The sequence below is a fragment of the Coregonus clupeaformis genome, chromosome 30, assembly GCF_020615455.1.
Source record: "Coregonus clupeaformis isolate EN_2021a chromosome 30, ASM2061545v1, whole genome shotgun sequence".
Taxonomy (NCBI): Eukaryota; Metazoa; Chordata; class Actinopteri; order Salmoniformes; family Salmonidae; genus Coregonus; species Coregonus clupeaformis.
In genome coordinates this window covers 31,589,996-31,607,556 of record NC_059221.1, presented here as the reverse complement: position 1 = coordinate 31,607,556, position 17,561 = coordinate 31,589,996, and the positions used below count along the sequence as shown (strand labels likewise).

The following is a 17,561-nucleotide window of genomic DNA, read 5'->3' as shown; positions in this document are numbered from 1 at the left end:
TTTCCCCTTGTTTGTCACTTGGTTATTGCGTCCTGACTGTGTGTCTCCTGCTTTGTCTCACCGTGTCTGTCCTAGTAAGTTTTTGAAGTTATCTTTAGTTTGTTTTTCTCCCCTCGTGGAGTTGTTTTGTTTTGCCTCCTGTTTTGTGAACATTAAATCTACTTGCCTGGAGTATTGCCTTGGGTGTTTCATTTGGGTCCTACAACATCTCCTCTGTTGCTAAGGGGTAGTACCCCCAGCTCTACACTTCTGAGACCGGAGTTCTAACCCGGATTGTGACAGAGAGAGAGAGAGAGTGAGAGAGAGAGAGAGAGAGAGAGAGAGAGAGAGAGAGAGAGAGAGAGAGAGAGAGAGAGAGAGAGAGAGAGATAGAGAGAGAGAGAGAGAGAGATAGAGAGATAGAGAGAGAGATAGAGAGAGAGAGAGAGAGAGAGAGAGAGAGAGAGAGAGAGAGAGAGAGAGAGAGAGAGAGAGAGAGAGAGAGAGAGAGAGAGAGAGAGAGAGAGAGAGAGAGAGAGAGAGAGAGAGAGAGAGAGAGAGAGAGAGAAAGAGAGAAAGACAGCCTGGACAAAACGTTTCACTGTAATAGTAAAGGTGTAAACTTGGCAGTAGAAAACCTAAACAGTATATTTCACCTCTCAGCTCCCTATCAAATCTAAAAAATATCAAGCAGACAACCTAAGAAAATTAACAACAAAGACAAATGGTTTGATGAAGAATGCAAAAACCTAAGAAAGAGAAAACAGAGAACCTGAGCCTACGCCTATTCACTATGGTGAATCACTAAAACAATACACAAATACACTACGGAAAAAGAAGGAACAGCACGTCAGAAATCAGCTCAATGAAATTGAAGAATCCATCAAATCTAACCACTTCTGGGAAAATTGGAACACACCAAACAAACAACAACACGAAGAGTTACAGTATCTATCCAAAACGGAGATGTATGGATAAACCACTTCTCCAATCTTTTTGGTTCTATAACAAAGAACAAACAGCAAAAACATATACATGATCAAATACAAATCTTAGAATCAACTATTAAAGAGCCTACAGCAGCACCTAGATCTTCTGCACAGATTCTGTCAGATCTGGGCCCTGACAGTAAATCTCAGTAAGACAAAAATAATGGTGTTCCAAAAAAGGTCCAGTTGCCAAGACCACAAATACAAATTCCATCTAGACACCATTGCCCTAGCGCACACACAAAAAACTATACGTACCTTGGCCTAAACATCAGCGCCACAGGTAACTTCCACAAAGCTGTGAACGATCTGAGAGACAAGGCAAGAAGGGCCTTCTATGCCATCAAAAGGAACATAAAATTCAACATACCAATTAGGATCAGGCAAAAAACACTTGAATCAGTAATAGAACCCATTGCCCTTTCTGGTTTTGAGGTCTGGGGTCCGCTCACCAACCAAGAATTCACAAAATGGGACAAACACCTAATTGAGACTGCATGCAGAATTCTGCAAAAATATCCTCAGTGTATAACGTAAAACACCAAATAATGCATGCAGAGCAGAATTAGGCCGAAACCCGCTAATTATCAAAATCCAGAAAAGAGCCATTAAATTCTACAACCACCTAAAAGGAAGCGATTCCCAAATCTTACATAACAAAGCCATCACCTACAGAGAGATTAACCTGGAGAAGAGTCCTATAAGCATGCTGGTCCTGGGGCTCTGTTTACAAACACAAACAGACCCCACAGAGCCCCAGGATAGCAACACAATTACACCCAACCAAATCATGAGCAAACAAAAATATAATTTCTTGACACATTGGAAAGAATTAACAAGAAAACAGAGCAAACTAGAACGCTATTTGGCTCTAAACAGAGAGTACACAGTGGCAGAATACCTGACCACTGTGACTGACCCAAAATTAAGGAAAGCTTTGACTGTGTACAGACTCAGTGAGCAAAGCCTTGCTATTGAGAGAGGCTGCCGTAGGTAGACCTGGCTCTCAAGAGAAGGCAGGCAATGTGCATACTGTCCACAAAATGAGTTGGAAACTGAGCTGCACTTCCTAACCTCCTGCCAAATGTATGACCATATTAGAGACACATATTTCCCTCAGATTACACAGACCCACAAAGAATTCGAAAACAAATCCAATAAAAAAAAATATCTATTGGGTGAAATACCACAGTGTGCCATCACAGCAGCAAGATGTGTGACCTGTTGCCACAAGAAAACGGCAACCAGTGCAGAACAAACACCATTGTAAATACAACCCATATAGACAACCCACATTTATGTTTAATTATTTTCCCTTTTGTACTTGAGCTATTTGCACATCCTAACAAACGCTGTATATAGCCATAATATGACATTTTAAATGTCTCTATTGCTTTTGAACTTTTGTGAATGTAATGTTTACTGTTCATTTTTTATTATCCATTTCACTTACTTTGGCAATATAAACATATGTTTCCCATGCCAATAAAGCCCTTTGAATTGAGAGAGAGAGAGAGAGAGAGAGAGAGAGAGAGAGAGAGAGAGAGAGAGAGAGAGAGAGAGAGAGAGAGAGAGAGAGAGAGAGAGAACTGCTAGGGAGCTTTGGTGCCAGAGGAAAACATCTGACTATTTGGCTGTTTGTCAAGGAATCAGCCGAGGCTGCTCCTCCTCCTTGCTCGGGCAGGCTTCGGCGTTCGTCGTCCCCGGAGTACTAGCTGCCACCGATCTATGTTTCTGTGTTTGACTTGTTTTGTCTTGATTGTGTACACCTGTTTCCTATTATGTTGTATTGTATTCCCTATTTAACCCTCTGTCGTTCATTGTGTGTTGTGTGTGATTGTTCTCGTCATTTTCGGCAGTTGCTAGTGTGCGGGTATTCCCTCCCTGTTTGGAGGTTGTTTTGTATTCTGGTTACTTTGTTAGTAAAGTATCGTTTCCAGTAGCTCGGTGTCCTGCGTTTGACTTCGCCTACCGCATTCACGTCGCACTTTGACACTGTTCAACCTCCCCTTCCCCTTATTTCTTACAGCCAAATCCCTCTCATCACAACCCATCTCCCTACATACACAGCTCACACACTCGCCAGAGACAATAACAATTAATATAACACAATAAAACAGTCTGTGGATATTTTCTCTGAGGTGTGTGTATATGTATGTGTGTGTGTGTGTGTGTGTGTGTGTGTGTGTGTGTGTGTGTGTGTGTGTGTGTGTGTGTGTGTGTGTGTGTGTGTGTGTGTAAACATGTATACATACACAATGTGAAGGCCATTTGCATTGACTGAGTGAACCGATGGAACATGGCCACATAACATTTAGATGTCAGGGAAAGACTGAAGAGAGAAAAGGCCTTCAGCAATCAGAGAGAAACGACAAGAGAGACAGAACGAGAAAGTACAGCAAGAGGAAAGAGAAAAATACCAAATGTGTATAAGAGAGGAAGAGACAGTATACTAGAGAAAAAGAGAGTCGTGTGTGTGTTAAAAAGAAATAAATAAATAAAAAGAGTGACTGTCTCAGTCTAAATGAGAGAGAGAGAGACTGTGTGCAGCAGTACTATCAGCTCAGTGCTGTTTATTGAGTGTGTGTCAGGGGGCCGGTGACCCTTTGCTGCCTCCAATTAGAAGTAATTTACCTGCCACGCCCCGCTGGCTCAGCCAATGGTTAGTGGGGAAGTGTCCCAGAACCAAGCCCGGGACAGAGATAAGAGCTCTGTCATTTACCAAAGATTTATGTAAAGCTCACAGATCTGGCAATTAAACTTGGCAACGGTGCAAGACATTTGACAAAGAGGGAGAAAGACGGGGAGAGTGAGATAAAGAGTACTACAGAGGAGCGGGAGAGAGAAAGAGAGAGGAGAGAGAGGGACAGGGGTACCAGAGGAATCCTGCAGTCATGATAATTTACATCAGTTACCATTTCATAACCCTTGACCTTATCAGCAACAGCAGAAGGCTTGCTAACTGACAGATGAAGAAGTCAAATAGGAGGCATGACATTTAACATGGGGGGATTATCATCTCAATGTTGACTTTTGTTCAGTACTAGTCTCCAATACTATGATGACCATATTCACCACCAACAGAGGTGTGTAAACTGGGTAGCTACCTTACAGCGCGTTCTCTGTAGTCTGTATGGTGACAGACGGACCATACTGTATGTTCTCCTTTCATCAAGTCTGTGGATACTATTTCCCTAATTCCACTTCACTGTATCCATCTCTACTCCTGAGTCCATATCTTCTCTATTGGAACAAAGCAGTGAGGGGAGAGTGGTAAGACACACATCACATAGCTTATGCACACAAAAGCACACACACACACACACACAGAGAGAAACAAACATGTCCCCGCATGCGTGCACATACAGACTGGAAGGGTTCCCCTGTCTGGTGGATTAGTTCCCCTGTCTGGTGGTTTAGTTCCCCTGTCTGGTGGTTTAGTTCCCCTGTCTGGTGGATTAGTTCCCCTGTCTGGTGGTTTAGTTCCCCTGTCTGGTGGTTTAGTTTCCCTGTCTGGTGGTTTAGTTCCCCTGTCTGGTGGTTTAGTTTCCCTGTCTGGTGGTTTAGTTTCCCTGTCTGGTGGATTAGTTCCCCTGTCTGGTGGATTAGTTCCCCTGTCTGGTGGTTTAGTTTCCCTGTCTGGTGGTTTAGTTTCCCTGTCTGGTGGTTTAGTTCCCCTGTCTGGTGGTTTAGTTCCCCTGTCTGGTGGTTTAGTTTCCCTGTCTGGTGGTTTAGTTCCCCTGTCTGGTGGTTTAGTTCCCCTGTCTGGTGGTTTAGTTTCCCTGTCTGGTGGTTTAGTTTCCCTGTCTGGTGGTTTAGTTCCCCTGTCTGGTGGTTTAGTTTGTTAATCCCAGTCATGTATGGGGGACATGTGGAAGCAGCTTGCTGAGGCTGATAGGAGAATTATGGGGGTTTTAACCAGCTAAATAAATAATTATGTTTGTGTAAATTCCTCAAAAGGATTTGTAATAATATTTTTTTTCTTCATGTCGGCTAAAAGATTTCAGGCGTGAAGAAAGGACTTCTAGCAAAAGAAGAAATAAACAAATCCATAGGTGGGTTAAAACAGATGTGTGTGTAGGTGATTTGGTGGTGACAGCCATGATAATATGTTAGCTCTCTCTGACTGTGTTTCTCTCCTAAATACTGTCACCCCCCTCTTTCTCTTTCTGCCTCCTTCTCTCATCCTCTCATCCTCCCACCACCCCCAGCGCTTCCTTAATCCCTCTCACTTTATCACAGCAGACACTCTCCCTACACCCACACAGTCTGCAACACACACACACACACGCACGCACACACACACACACACACACACACACACACACACACACACACACACACACACACAGCCATAATTTCCCAATAATACCACTGGTGGCGAACCTAAAAACGGTGATCTACATAATGAGAGGGAAGAGGTAAATACAGAAGCGGAGTGCAGAGAAAACATGTCACATGGAACTTTCATAGGGTCAGAGGGCTTTGAAAAAGTTTGCAAGGAGAGAGACAGGGACAGAGAAGATGAAATGGAAAAAGAGAAGGGAAAGGAGAGAACGAGAGAAAGCGCGAGCGGAGGCATGGAAATGATGGGAGCGTGTCAGCCCTAATGGGTTTGCTGTCTAATCCCCCCCTCTGCTGCAGAAAACAACACAGGAAGTACACATCATGGTTTCTGAAGTTGTCAATCACTGTGAACACGCACGCACACACACACACACACACACACACACACACACACACACACACACACACACACACACACATACACACACACACACACACACACACACACACACACACGCACACACACGCACACGCACATGCACAGGCAATGTCAATCATGCTTCAAAGCCATCCCAACTTTAGGTAAACACACCAATGCACTGCATGTCACTGATAAGGCACTTTGGGGGGGGGGGAATAGTACTCTGTTTGCTTCCGCAGGAGAAAAAAATAGTATTTTTGTTTGCTGCGATTGAGTTTGTGCTCGGTTAAGCTTGAGCTTTGACTGGGCGGCAGAACAAACTGGATGTGCCACACTCAATGCCATGGGCAGAGGAGAAAGGAAGAGAGGAGAAAGGAAGAGAGGAGGAAAAGAGAAGAGGAAGGGCAACGGATCGATACAGCATGACTAGCTCTCTGTAACCAGGAGTTTCAGATCTAACTCAGCTTTAGTTATGTCTCTGCTCAACCCCACTGGGACCACCTCTATCTTCTGCACATCATGTCTCCTTTCTCTCTGTCTTGTCTTTCTGCCACACATGCCCCACCACATACGCACACACATAGTGGACACAGACTCACCGTTATCGACTGCGAGGAAGGTGGCTTCGTAGATGTTGTTTTTGACGTAGATGGACTCTCTGTCCAGGGTTGCCGTGGTGACGATCTGACCGTTGGTGGTGTTGATGGACAGCCACTCAGCTGGGTCGGCCAGTTTAGAATACCTGGACAGACAGAGGGAGGAGGAGAGATGGAGAGGAGGAGAAATGGAGAGGAGGAGATGGGGTTAGAGCAACAGGTTCAAAGAAAGTACACATACTGTACTCACTCTTTATCTGCGAGGAGGAGGAGGGTAGCATGTTAACCCTTTACACTCGTGGGAATTGGCTTATATGGATCGGGCTAAATTGAAATGTTTCTTACAGAAGAAATATGAAAAGCACATGCATAACCATGGTAGCAATTGAAAGGAAACAGTTTGGAGAGTATGAGGAATTTATTAGACCAACGGTGAGTATACAACAGTTCACCTTACACAAGACTGAATCCAAACATTACACTGTTGATTTTATGTTAATTTTACATTTACTGTACTTTCTGCCGCATTTGTTTATAACAAAATCTGAAGATACTCTGGATACATTCAGTAACATGATAAGACTATTCCATGAAAATGTGGGGTAGGTGCAACATAAGACAAAAAATTACAAGGGTTTGAGTGAGAGGACTAACTGGTGTCTCCAAGTGGCCACACACCTCTCCAAAGTGTGCATAGTTCTTAAGAAATGTCAATGCACTTCTATGACTCAAAGAAGAGTCTTCAATTATAAGGTGCTTTATAAGTCTTCAATTAAAAGCTCTCAAGGGTCTCAGTGCAGAATTAGACGTTCATCCACATTCTCCAAACGTCACATTTCAAAGTGTTTTATTGCTCCTGCTGCTCTGTATCGTTCCATTTCTCCAAACGTCAAATTTAGAAGTTAATGGTTAAGTTTAGGCACTCATTCTGAATGGTCAAGGTAAGGGTTAAGTGTCCACTACTGGGATTGAACTTGATGGTAATAGCGCTCAATGTTGCCCCCCCCCCCAGTGGCCAGTTTTGAAGGCATTTTCCGACATCTTCATGACATGGATAGACCTCCAATTTCGCCGTCAATCTTGAACGGACTGTTTAAAAAAAAAATTTTGCTCTCCTAGCTGTGCCATTGAGGAACTAGAGCAAACACACTTGTAGTTGTTTTTTTTGGAAAACAACCCTGCATCCCTGCCCTCACACAATTACTGTTCTTTATGCAATTCAAAAATGGTCCATTATAAATTACAATCTGGGTAAGGTGAGCATCATCTGAAAGTTCTGTTCTATTGCCATCATGACTAGCTAAGTTATAAAATACGATATTACAGTGTTAGGCTTTGACAATGCAATTCAGGGAAACAGATAATTTTGATGCGCATAGAAAGGAGTCATGTGTGCATTCAGGTGCGTGTGCCGAGGCGAATTTTCTTCACAATAGACAAATATAGGCTAATTCTGTTCAGAACAACCAAGTAACTGTACATCAAACATAGTGATCATAAGAGTTGACACTGTATATGACACACGTTTTATTATATGGAAATGTGACGTGCACATTTGGACTCATGGCTGTTTGGCTTGCTTGTATGACATCAAAGCGATATTTATTGTATTATAATCCTCAACGTCTCATCTTTCAAAATACATAGAGTCATCTTAATTTACAGCATTTCTCTCAGACAAGACAACAAAACATTTGCAAAAGTTGTCCAATTAGCGTGAGGGATGGGGGCAACTTCTTGTCGCGTGAAGTGCTCAAGTTCAGAATGGCTGTCAGTCAAACCCATACAGCGCTGTGAAGTCACCAAAAATTCTGAAATTTCCATCCCCAACTATAACATTTTCCGTCTAGATAGAACTGCCAAAGGGGGTGGAGTTGCAATCTACTGTAGAGATAGCCTGCAGAGCTCTATCATACTATCCAGGTCTGTGCCCAAACAGTTTGAGCTTCTACTTCTAAAAATCCACCTTTCCAGAAATAAATCTCTCACTGTTGCCGCTTGCTACAGACCCCCCTCAGCCCCCATCTGTGCCCTGGACACCATATGTGAATTGATTGCCCCCCAACTATCCTCAGAGTTCGTACTGCTTGGTGACCTAAATTGGGATATGCTTAACACCCCGGCCATCCTACAATCTAAACTAGATGCCCTCAATCTCACACAAATTATCAACGAACCTACCAGGTACAACCCTAAATCCGTAAACATGGGTACCCTCATAGATATCATCCTGACTAATTTACCCTCTAAATACACCTCCGCTGTCTTCAACCAGGATCTCAGCGATCACTGCCTTATTGCCTGCGTCCGTAACGGGTCCGCGGTCAAACGACCACCCCTCATCACTATCAAACGCTCCCAAAAACACTTCAGCGAGCAGGCCTTCCTAATTGACCTGGCCCAGGTATCCTGGATGGATATAGATCTCATTCCGCCTGGTTGTTCTTTAAAAGTAATTTCCTCTCAATCTTAAATAAACATGCCCCATTCAAAAAATACAGAACTAAGAACAGATATAGCCCCTGGTTCTCCTCAGACTTGACTGCCCTTGACCAGCACAAAAACATCCTGTGGCGTACTGCATTAGCATCAAATAGCCCCCACGATATGCAACTTTTCAGGGAAGTTAGGAACCAATATACACAAGCAGTTAGGAAAGCAAAGGCTAACTTTTTCAAACAGAAATTTGCATCCTGTAGCACTAACTCCAAAAAGTTTTGGGACACTGTAAAGTCCATGGAGAATAAGAGCACTTCCTCCCAGCTGCCCACTGCACTGAGGCTAGGAAACACTATCACCACCGATAAATCTACAATAATCGAGAATTTCAACAAGCATTTTGCTACGACTGGCCATGCTTTCCACCTGGCTACCACTACCCCGGCCACCAGCTCTGCACCCTCCGCTGCAACTTGCCCATGCCCCCCCCGCTTCTCCTTCACACAAATCCAGACAGCTGATGTTCTGAAAGAGCTGCAAAATCTGGACCCCTACAAATCATCTGGGCTAGACAATCTGGACCCTTTCTTTCTAAAACTAGCCGCCGAAATTGTCGCAACCCCTATTACTAGCCTGTTCAACCTCTCTTTCGTAACGTCTGAGATCCCCAGAGATTGGAAAGCTGCCGCGGTCATCCCCCCTCTTCAAAGGGGGGTGACACTCTAGATCCAAACTGTTACAGACCCATATCCATCCTGCCCTGCCTTTCAAAAGTTTTTGAAAGCCAAGTTAACAAACAGATCACCGACCATTTCAATCCCACCGTACCTTCTCCGCTATGCAATCCGGTTTCCGAGCTGGTCATGGGTGCACTTCAGCCACGCTCAAGGTCCTAAACGATATTATAACCGCGATCGATAATAGACAGTACTGTGCAGCCGTTTTCATTGACCTGGCCAAGGCTTTCGACTCTGTCAACCACCGCATTCTTATTGGCAGACTAAATAGCCTTGGTTTCTCAAATGACTGCCTCGCCTGGTTCACCAACTACTTCTCAGATAGATTTCAATGTGTCAAATCGGAGGGCCTGTTGTCTGGACCTATGGCAGTCTCTATGGGGGTGCCACAGGGTTCAATTCTTGGGCCGACTCTTTTCTCTGTGTATATCAATGATGTCGCTCTTGCTGCTGGTGACTCTCAGATCCACCTCTACGCAGACGACACCATTTTGTATACATCTGGCCCTTCATTGGACACTGTGTTAACAAACCTCCAAACGAGCTTCAATGCCATACAACACTCCTTCAGTAGCCTCCAACTGCTCTTAAACACTAGTAAAACTAAATGCATGCTCTTCAACCGAACGCTGCTTGCACCCGCCCACCCGACTAGAATCACTACTCTCGACAGGTCTGACCTAGAGTATGTGGACAACTACAAATACCTAGGTGTCTGGTTAGACTGTAACCTCTCCTTCCAGACTCACATTAAGAATCTCCAATCCAAAGTTAAATCTAAAATCGGTTTCCTATTTCGCAACAAAGCCTCCTTCACTCATGCTGCCAAACATGCCCTCGTAAAACTGACTATCCTACCGATCCTTGACTTCGGCGATGTCATTTACAAAATAGCCTCCAACACTCTACTCAGCAAATTGGATGTAGTCTATCACAGTGCCATCCGTTTTGTCTCCAAAGCCCCATATACTACCCACCACTGTGACCTGTACGCTCTTGTTGGCTGGTCCTCACCACATATTCGTCGCCAAACCCACTGGCTCCAGGCCATCTATAAATCACTGCTAGGCAAATCCCCGCCTTATCTTAGCTCATTGGTCACCATAGCAACACCCACCCGTAGTATGCGCTCCAGCAGGTATATCTCACTGGTCATCCCCAAAGCCAACACCTCCTTTGGCCGCCATTCCTTCCAGTTCTCTGCTGCCAATGACTGGAACAAATTGCAAAAATCTCTGAAGCTGGAGACACTTATCTCCCTCACTAACTTTAAGCATCAGTTGTCAGAGCACCTTACCGATCACTGCACCTGTACACAGCCCATCTGAAATTAGCCCTCCCAACTACCTCATCCCTATATTGTTATTTATTTTGCTCATTTGTACCCCAGTATCTCTATTTGCACATCATCTCTTGCACATCTATCATTCCAGTGTTAATACTAATTGTAATTATTTTGCACTATAGCCTATTTATTGCCTTACCTCCATAACTTGCTACATTTGCACACACTGTATATATATATATTTTTTTCTGTTGTATTTTTGACTTTGTTTTGTTTTACCCCATATGTAACTCTGTGTTGTTGTTTTTATCGCACTGCTTTGCTTTATCTTGGCCAGGTCGCAGTTGTAAATGAGAACTTGTTCTCAACTGGCTTACCTGGTTAAATAAAGGTGAATAAAAAATAATAAAAATAAATAAATAAAAATAAAGTGCAGAGCCAGAGCTCTGATGTCATGTACAGTGCATTCGGAAAGTATTAAGACCCCTTGACTTTTTCCACATTTTGTTACGTTACAGCCTTATTCTAAAATGGATTAAATTATTTTTTCCCTCATCAATCTACACACAATACCCCATAATGACAAAGCGAAAACAGGTTTTTAGATTTTGTGCAAATGTATTTAAAATAAAAAACAGAAATACCTTATTTACATAAGTATTCAGACCCTTTGCTATGAGACTCGAAATTGAGCTCAGGTGCATCCTGGTTCCATTGATCATCCTTGAGATGTCTCTACAACTTGATTGTAGTCCACCTGTGGTAAATTCAATTGATTGGACATGATTTAGAAAGGCACACACCTGTCTTTATAAGGTCCCACAGTTGACAGTGCATGTCAGAGCAGAAACCAAGCCATGAGGTCAAAGGAATTGTCCTTAGAGCTCCGAGACAGGATTACGTCGAGGCACAGATCTGGGGAAGGGTACCAAAAAATGTCTGCAGCATTGAAGGTCTCCAAGAACACCCTGGCCTCCATCATTCCTAAATGTTAGAAGTTTGGAACAACCAAGACTCTTCCTAGAGTTGGCCGGGGGAGAACGGAATGGAATGTCATTGTTCTCTACATCGGTGTATATGCACTGATCTAGAGAACACATTCACAGCTGCAAATAGGCTTCAGTGCCTAATACCCATACCCTCCCACTCAGGCTCTCCCACCATGTATACTATGTTCCAGTAGGCTTGCCCTGCACTACGGTAAGTGGGCTAGAGAGCAGGCCTAGCTGCAGGGATGGAGGGATGGAGAGAGAGGGATGGAGGGAGTAATCTCCTCTCCCCTGCAGAGAAGGAGGGGTGCTTTTCCCAGCGGGCTAGTGGGCTAGTGGGCTGTATCCCAGGCTCTACACGGCCATGGGAACGGGGTGAGAGGGATGGTCAGCAGGGCTGGCAGCTACCTGCAGACTGGAACTGGCAGCCTGTGAAATCACCACTGGGGAGAGAGCGTGGCCGGCACAGAGGGGGGCAAGGGGATAAAAGAGAGAGGGAGGGGAGAGGGTGGAAAGACAGTAACTAACTTTATTAGGAAGCTGCTGAGGCTTACTGTAGTTGAGGTTAGTATCCCATGGAATCAGATGGAAGATGTTTGGCTTTATATAATGGTCTCTCTCTCTCTCTCTCTCTCTCTCTCTCACTCTCTCACTCTCTCTCTCTCTCACTCTCTCTCTCACTCTCTCTCTCACTCTCTGCCTATGAATGTGTATTTTTCTCATTGTCTATCTAGGTCTCTGTTTCTGTCTGTCTGTGGAGGAAGGTTCAGGTTGTACTCTGGTTCTCCAGTGGAGGGCAGTCACGCCTGAGAAGGAGAGGCTGGGGCTGGAGTGGCTGAGCAGGAGAGAGAGAAATAAAGAGATAGAGATGGGGAAAGGACAGAGGTGGGACCAATCAGTAGCGGTGTGTGGGTAAAATCACTGAAGAAGCCAAGCCAAGCCAATAAAAAAGACATATTACAACCTATGTTGTGATATTTGCGTTGTTTGCTCTATAATCAATTTGTTCATACGCCACCGTGATATACAATAAGGCCATGAGAAGAAAAAGAAAACGTTCACACAGTGAAATAATAAATTAAACTACACATTCTTTGTTTCATCACAAAACCGGAGAGCAACATCTGTCCGGTGAAGTCCACAAAGCAAATATTGCCTGCAGCATGGTCAAGCAAGTTTATGTTTTCGACAGTTTACTAAAAAACAACTGATTTAGAACCACAGAGTTACCACAAGTCAGCATAAAACAGGAGCACTGCCTCCGCTGTTCCAGCACCATTTCAACTTAAACATTTAAACATCATCAAATCAACAAGGCTATATATGCTTAGTTTAATACACTGAAAACAAACTTAAAGACACCAAAAACGATTTAGTCCAATCACCGTTGCAAAATATCATGTGGCTGTCCATACTGATTTCTGTGTGTGTGTGCATGCGTGCAAAACAGATCATGTTGACTCAACTTACTTGTAGACTAGTTGAACGCCAATGCCATCCTCCTCTTTTTCATGTTGGCAAAACAGTCTATGGCTTTGTTTTTGTTATCATAGGCTACCTAGCTCAAATGTTTGCTAGCTAACTTCCTCGCATGGGCAACAATGAACCAGCTAAGTTAGCTAGCTAGTTAACGTGAGCCTACTAGGCTACATCTAGGCTACATATTGAACTTCAATCGTCTCAGGCCAGTGGCACAACATATTCATGGTTAGATCAGAATCACCATCATAATCATTGGCCTGTACAGAGAATTAATTGAAAACCACAAGTCCAAATCCCCATCTCCATCCATGGCTTAGCAAAGGCCAGATTTAGCAAGCTTGCTACTGCAGGACATTAACACAAGCAGACCAGAAACAGACACGTTTGCTTAGAAAGTGATTTGATTAGTGTGAAGCCATATCCAAACTGTCCTCCCTTGGGGGGCGTTTTGCTGCACCAGGACAGCAACGCTGATTGGCTAATTATTTTATAGTTTGTTTTATCAAGGGAGGCCAAATGCTTGCTGGTATCAATCAATCAAATGCTACGGCGGCAACATGTCATACTCTTTTGGTCCAGACAGCATCAGATACATGGGCTACACATACTGAGAGTGAGGGGCGCTGTTTCCTTGCTCGGATGAATTCTCCGGTGAGATTCAGCCACTTGAGAATTGACGAAAAATGATGAAAACACAGAGAGACGAAAGGTAAATTATTTTATAATTTTAATTTTTTTATTGGTCAAATATTTGGGGAAGCCTGGCTTCCCTTGGTGTCCATGAATAGACGCCACTGGGACCAAGTCACTATTATTAGAGTCACAAGCAAGTCTCAAGTCACAAGAGCCAGAAAACATGTTTGCCCGCACTACAGACAGCTATATCGGTCTGCTAATACAGGACTAGTAAAGGCCCAGTACTATTTTTTTGTCATTCAGATTTTTTAGTAGGTGCTGCAGCACCCTCAGTACCCCTTCTTCCAGCAGCTATGCGCACAGGGCGAACGCGCACACAATCGCTGTGCAAATGTAGCCGGTCATTACGGCCATAAATGGTGATGCATTTCCAAAATGCAAGACACAGACATACAGTCGTATGAAAAAGTTTGGGCACCCTTCTGAGGCTGCATAATAATTTACTCTGTCGTCACAGAAAATGATCACAGTGGCATGCCATTCATTTTCTAATAAAAGCTGAGTACTGGGGTATTGTCCAGTCAAATATTTTTTGTGTAGCAATATTAAGTTGTATGAAATTAAATCAGATGTGAAAAATAGGCTATGCAAAAATATGGGCACCCTTGTCATTCTGTTGAATTGATTACCAGTAACTACTTAGCACTGATTAATTGGAACACACAATTGGTTTGGTGAGCTCATTAAGCCTTGAACTTCATAGACAAGTGCATCCAATCATGAGAAAAGGTATTTAAGGTGGCCAATTGCAAGTTGTTGTTCTCTTTGACTCTCCTCTGAAGAGTGGCAACTCTCAAATGACCTGAAAACAAAGATTGTCCAACATTATGGTTTAGGGGAAGGCTACAAAAAGCTATCGCAGAGATGTAAGCTGTCAGTGTCCACTGTGAGGAACATAGTGAGGAAATGGAAGACCACAGGCACATTTCTTGTTAAGCCCAGAAGTGGCAGGCCAAGTAAAATATCGGAGAGGCAAAGGCGAAGGATGGTGAGAACGGTCAAAAACAGCCCACATACCACCTCCAGAGACCTACAACAACATCTTGCTGCAGATAGTGTCACTGTGCATCGTTCAACAATTCAGCGCACTTTGCACAAGGAGAAGCTGTACGGGAGAGTGATGCGGAAGAAGCCTTTTCTGCACACACGCCACAAACAGAGTCGCTTGAGGTATGCAAACGCACATTTGGACAAGCCAGCTTCATTTTGGAATAAGGTGCTGTGGACTGATGAAACAAAGATTGAGTTATTTGGTCATAACAAGGGGCGTTATGCATGGCGGCAAAAGAACACAGCATTCCAAGAAAAACACTTGCTACCCACAGTAAAATTTGGTGGGGGTTTCATCATGCTGTGGGGCTGTGTGGCCAGTGCCGGTACTGGGAATCTTGTTAAAGTTGAGGATTGCATGGATTCCACTCAATATCAGCAGATTCTTGGGAATAATGTTGAAGAATCAGTCACAAAGTTGAAGTTACGCCGGGGCTGGATATTTCAACAAGACAACGACCCAAAACACTGCTCAAAATCTACCCAGGCATTTATGCAGAGGAACAAGTACAATGTTCTGGAATTGCCATCCCAGTCCCCAGACCTGAATATCATTGAGAATCTGTGGGATGATTTGAAGCGGCCTGTCCATGTTCGGCAACCATCAAACCTAACTGAAGTGGAGATGTTTTGTAAGGAGGAATGGTCCAAAATACCTTCATCCAGAATCCAGACACTCATTAGAGGCTATAGGAAGCGTCTAGAGGCTGCTATTTTAGCAAAAGGAGGCTCTACTAAATATTGATGTGATTTTTCTGTTGGGGTGCCCAAATTCATGCACCTGTCTAATTTCGTTTTGATGCATATTGCACATTTTCTGTTAATCCAAAAAACCTAATTTCACTACTGAAATATTACTGTGTCCATCAGTTATTTGATAGATCAAAATGAAATTGCTGATCCAAACACCAATTTTTTATAAATGGAAATCATGGAAATTGTCAGGGATGCCCAAACTTTTTCATATGACTGTAAACTGCGTTTTACACCTGCATTTTGAGCTGAAAGTCATTCATGTTAGAAGTCAATATCAACTAGGGATACGGATATCATGGAAAGCATGATCTGTCTGTAGCTTTTTTCTTACTCACAAATGTCCTAATTAATTTGCCAGAATATGTTACATCTTCATGCCATAAGTATTGAAGGTAGTGCAATGTTACAGCTATCTTTAGACATACTGTATAACCATTACCACCACTGAGGTACATACAGTGGGTTGCGAAAGTATTCACCACCCTTTGCATTTTTCCTATTTTGTTGCTTTACAACCTGGAATTAAAATAGATTTTTGGGGGTTTGTATCATTTGATTTACACAACATGCCTACCACTTTGAAGATGCAAAATATTTTTTGTTGTGAAACAAACAAGAAATAAAACAGAAAACTTGAGCGTGCATAACTATTCACCCCTCCAAAGTCAATACTTTGTAGAGCCACCTTTTGCAGCAATTACAGCTGCATGTCTCTTGGGGTATGTCTCTATAAGCTTGGCACATCTAGCCACTGGGATTTTTGCCCATTCTTCAAGGCAAAACTGCTCCAGCTCCTTCAAGTTGGATGGGTTCTACTGGTGTACAGCAATCTTTAAGTCATACCACAGATTCTCAATTGGATTGAGGTCTGGGATTTGACTAGGCCATTCCAAGACATTTAAATGTTTCCCCTTAAACCACTCGAGTGTTGCTTTAGCAGTATGCTTAGGGTCATTGTCCTGTTGGAAGGTGAACCTCTGTCCCAGTCTCAAATCTTTGGAAACTGAAACAGGTTTCCCTCAAGAATTCCTTCAATTCTGACCAGTTTCCCTGCCGATGAAAAACATCCCCACAGCATGATGCTGCTACCACCATGCTTTACTGTGGGGATGGTGTTCTCGGGGTGATGAGAGGTGTTGGGTTTGCGCCAGACATAGCGTTTTCCTTGATGGCCAAAAAGCTCAATTTTAGTCTCATCTGACCAGAGCATCTCTTCCATATGTTTGGGGAGTCTCCCACATGCCTTTAGGTGAACAACAAACATGTTTGTTAATTTTTTTCTTTAAGCAATGGCTTTTTTCTGCCCACTCTTCCGTAAAGCCCAGCTCTGCGGAGTGTACGGCTTAAAGTGGTCCTATGGACAGATATTCCAATCTCCGCTGTGGAGCTTTGCAGCTCCTTCAGGGTTATCTTTGGTCTCTTTGTTGCCTCTCTGATTAATGCCCTCCTTGCCTGGTCCGTGAGTTTCGGTGGGCAGCCTTCTCTTGGCAGGTTTCTTGTGGTGCCATTTTCTTTTCATTTTTTAATAATGGATTCAGTGGTGCTCCGTGGGATGTTCAAAGTTTCAGATATTTTTTTATAACCCAACACTGATCTGTACTTCTCCACAACTTTGTCCCTGACCTGTTTGGAGAGCTCCTTGGTCTTCATGGTGCCGCTTGCTTGGTGGTGCCCCTTGCTTAGTGGTGTTGCAGACTCTGGGGCCTTTCAGAACAGGTGTATATATACTGAGATCATATGACAGATCATGTGACACTTAGATTGCACACAGGTGGACTTTATTTAACTAATTATGTGACTTCTGAAGGTAACTGGTTGCACCAGATCTTATTTAGGGGCTTCATAGCAAAGGGGG

The 17,561-nt window shown here is 43.5% G+C and overlaps 1 protein-coding gene across 1 annotated transcript in view; it reads right to left on the bottom strand.

Annotated features, from left to right (window-relative positions):
* LOC121545424 (cadherin-4-like) overlaps nucleotides 1-17,561 on the bottom strand; it is a 146,924-nt gene that overhangs the window by 20,192 nt on the left and 109,171 nt on the right. The window contains exon 10 of the mRNA XM_041855951.2: nucleotides 6,276-6,418. Coding sequence (XP_041711885.2) covers nucleotides 6,276-6,418 — 143 coding nt within the window. The remainder of the gene's footprint in view (nucleotides 1-6,275; nucleotides 6,419-17,561) is intronic.